The sequence below is a fragment of the Buceros rhinoceros genome, unplaced genomic scaffold (genome assembly GCF_000710305.1).
Source record: "Buceros rhinoceros silvestris isolate BGI_N320 unplaced genomic scaffold, ASM71030v1 scaffold20054, whole genome shotgun sequence".
Classification (NCBI taxonomy): Eukaryota; Metazoa; Chordata; class Aves; order Bucerotiformes; family Bucerotidae; genus Buceros; species Buceros rhinoceros.
The window spans coordinates 15,012-18,565 of NW_010406820.1; the positions used below are offsets into that span (position 1 = coordinate 15,012).

Sequence of the window (3,554 nt, forward strand, 5' to 3'; positions counted from 1 at the left end):
TAACAACCCAGCCAGCTCAGCCGTGAACGTGGGCCACTCGCAGGCTTGTTGCTGGCCCCGTTACCTGGCAGAGCTGACAAACACCTTTTCCATGGGAAAAGGCTGCGGATTTTCCTCTCCCGGGGCTCAGTTCCCAGCACTCTTCAGTGCCTGTGCTGTGGGTTTATGTCCCAGGGCTCGGCTCCCGGCGTGGCTCAGCGCCTGCGCGGGCTGCTCTGCATTAACTGCCGCCACGTGCCCTTAGTACCAGCCAACACAGCGCCTGCCTGAACGGACTGATAGTCGCGGGATAGCGGCTACACGGGGGATGATGGTGCTGCCTCCCTGCCACAGGTACAAGCAGGAGATCCTCCGGCTGAGGAAGCTCGCTGGCAGCACGGGGCCACGTGCGCTTAGTGCTGGGCTGGCCCATCCTCCCTCGCTGCCCAGAGCCAGGATGGTCAGCCACGAACCATAGCTCTCCAGCACGGCTCCGAGGAGCAGCAGCGTCGTAGGGAAGAGCAGGGTTTATAAGGAAGCTTTGTGGTGCACAGAGTGGCTGGGGCGAGTACACTTCCCGGCTGGGAGCAAAGCAAGTGAAACCACGTAGGTGTTCTCAGGGCTCAAATTCGCAGCACTAAAATGAGACAACTGCATCTCATCTGTCCTCCGAGCTGCAGGAATTCTGCTCCCCAAGCACATCACGCCTCGAGACACGGGGTCAGGTTCCCAGGCAGTGTTTCACTGTGGGGCTGCAGGAACTGGTTCCTGTTCCTGCCACCAAACCTCAACCGGAGCTCAAGGGCTAACGCTTCTGCCTTTGCTCCCCTCCCAGCTTCTTGGAGGTAAGGCTGGCGCTGGCTCAAGCTAGACTCTGCTCTAAGAGGTCAGACGAAGGGGATGAGCTGCTCTTTTACGGTGGGAAAAACCTATTTTTCCTGTGTTTGGGTGGAAAAGGGAATATTCTATAAGGTGAGCAGGGCTAAACAGATCCTTCATCCCTCCCAAGCGGGAAGTGAGCTGGACAAACTCTCCTGCACCGCCTTCAAAGGGGCAGGGGAGCGAAGCCCGAAGCCAGAAGTAGTGGCTGTTCTGTCTCAAGGAGCACCCTGCAGCTCGAAGGCAAAGCCAGAGTCTCTAGGGAAGAGCCAACCGTTTATTTTGGAAAATTAACTAGAAATAAAGTGGCAAAAGTACAGAAGGAGGCACTGGAGATTTAGCCCTTAAATCCTGCACTAATTCCAGCATTTCTAGGTCTGATTTTCCTCTCTCTTGCTTCCCCCAAACTGCCCATTCTTTGGAAAACTGAGCGACTGTCACCCTCCAAGTCCCAGGGGAGAAGGTCAAAGGCTCTGACCCCTCAAGTCAGGTTTAACGAGGCTGCTGTCAGACCGGGCTTCCCTCGGTGCTGCTCTCTGCTGCTCGCCGCACCTCCTTCATGTCATAGGCACACACTTGCTCCAGCCCCTGCCCAAGGGTGCTGGTGGGTGGCCAGGAGGGGAAGGGGAAGCGTCCAGCCACCACCCGGGCTTCATCGGGGAGTTCTGCCAGGAGCTTGCAGGCAAGGGGAGGCTTCTAGGGAGAGAGAGAGACAGCCAGGGCCTTAGGAGATGGTCACGTAGTGACCGTGCCACCAGGGACCACAGGACAACTTCTCGGCGCAGCTGGAGGGTCCCGAGCAGGCACCATCAAACAAAGACCCTCCCAAAGCATAGGGCTGGTACTAGCCCTGTGTACAGTTGAGACTAGGAACCAATTAACAAGCAACAGGACGAGAGGAACCGTCCTCCAGTTGCCCCAGGGGAGGTTGAGGCTGTCCCTGAGGAGCCATTTCTGTCCCGTTGGGGTTGTGCAGGAGTGTTGCGGGCTGCCTCAGGCAGTGGTGGAGTCCCCATCCCTGGAGGGGTTTCCCAGCCATGTGCAGGTGCTGCTGAGGGACAGGGGTCAGTGGGGGAATGGTTGGACTTGTCAGTGTCTTCCAACCCAAATGATTCCGTGGTTCTGCCGGCTGAGGGACGGGGGGAGGGGGGGCCCTGCCAGTGCTGGGGAACGGGGGCACTCGAGTAGCTTAATTTTCCAACCAAAACGATTTGATGATTCTATGAACTCAAGTGGAGCTGAGCACCAAACCCCTCGCTCAAGGTGACGCCCACTTGGCCATATTTTTAAAGACCCTTTGCCGCTGTCCCAGATGATCTCACTTTCCTAAGCAAACGCTCCCTCATGCTCTCTCGGAACACGCTGGGGCACAGGGGACTGACTTACCACGCTGGGGGCCAGGAACACGATCACATTGTAGCAATCAGAAAGATTCACCTTGAAAGAGAAGGAAAAGTGGAATGAAGAAATGACAGGCAGAGGGAGAAGGAGGGGAAACCGGAGTGGCTGAACACCTTGTGGGTGATCTTCTGAACCCTGGAGGAAGCAAAGATGCCCCACAATGTGTGGGATGGGGATGCCTTGGTGGGACTGCGAGCCAGGTGTGAAAGCAGCACCGCTGGCAAAGCACCTGCCTGCAGCATCTTCCCAGAACCACATTCCCTGCTGGCTTTTCTCTGGTCAGGCTGCGGGGTCCCGATGCAGCTTTAGCAGCACATCTCTGAAGGCCACCGCGTGTCAGCAGCACCCGAGACCTCTTCTCAACGCTGTGCTGCTGCCTGCAAAACCAGCAGCCAGCCACGGGCTGCCCAGGCTGGCCCTGCCCTGGAAAGGAGGTTTTCCACCTCCTGGGAGCACCGTGGGTTGGCAACCGTCAGCAAAGATCCGGTCTGGAGACAGAGACCAAGCTACAGCCAATGCTGAGCACAGCTGCACCCTCAGGAGGCTGTTACCTTCCACAGGTCTTTCTTCAGGAAGGAAACCTTCCCGTGGTACCCAGCCTTCCAGGCCCGGTAGTGGGAGAGACACAGCAGCCACGGGTTGAGCTCATAGCCAACAGCCGGTCTGAGACCTTGCTTATAAGCCTCTACCACCTGGAGAGAGAGAGAGTTGACTAAAGTGAACCTCAGTGTGGAGCTGGGGGGACAATTTGGGGGGCAGGGGCACTTGCTCACTCGCTCCCTCCTGCTGGTACACAGACAGGGTGACCTCGGTACTTTCCAAGGTGCAGAGGCTCTTTCTTCCTAGCGTGCTCATTCCCACCCTGCTCACTGCACGTGACATCTTCTAGGGCCATCTAGGACCATCTAGGGCTGTCTAGGATCATCCATCTAAGGCTGACTACGACCATCTATCCAGGGATACCTAGGGCCACCTAGAACCATCTAGGACCATCTATCTAGGGCTTGCCAGCACCATCTAGGACCATCTAAGACTGTCTAGAACCATCCAGGACTGTGTAGGACCATCTATGTAGGGTCACCTAGCACCTAGGACTCTCTGGGACCATCCAGGACTGTCTAGGGCCACCTAGGCTGGTTCAGGACCGTAGCCACGAGGGTCACCTAGACCCCCCCACCATCCAGAAGAGGGGTAGCAGCCAGGTGAAGGGTTCCTCCCGCCCTCCCGGCGAGCACACCCCCACCTCCCTGCCCTTCTCCCACTCGGGGCAGCACCGAGCGCCCCCAAAAGCCCCC

General features: G+C 57.7%; 2 protein-coding genes across 2 annotated transcripts in view; one reads left to right on the plus strand and one right to left on the minus strand.

The window, feature by feature from the left end:
* CCDC78 (coiled-coil domain containing 78) overlaps positions 1–457 on the plus strand; it is a 13,077-nt gene extending 12,620 nt beyond the window's left edge. The window contains 1 exon segment of the mRNA XM_010134270.1: positions 334–457. Coding sequence (XP_010132572.1) covers positions 334–457 — 124 coding nt within the window.
* A 908-nt stretch (positions 458–1,365) lies between these two features.
* On the minus strand, positions 1,366–2,951 carry FAM173A (family with sequence similarity 173, member A; the record flags this gene model as incomplete). The annotated part of the gene is made up of 3 exons (XM_010134271.1): positions 1,366–1,554; positions 2,245–2,295; positions 2,811–2,951. Coding segments are annotated over 3 exons (381 nt in total), but the record flags the coding sequence as incomplete, so codon positions are not given.
* Positions 2,952–3,554: the final 603 nt, after the last annotated feature.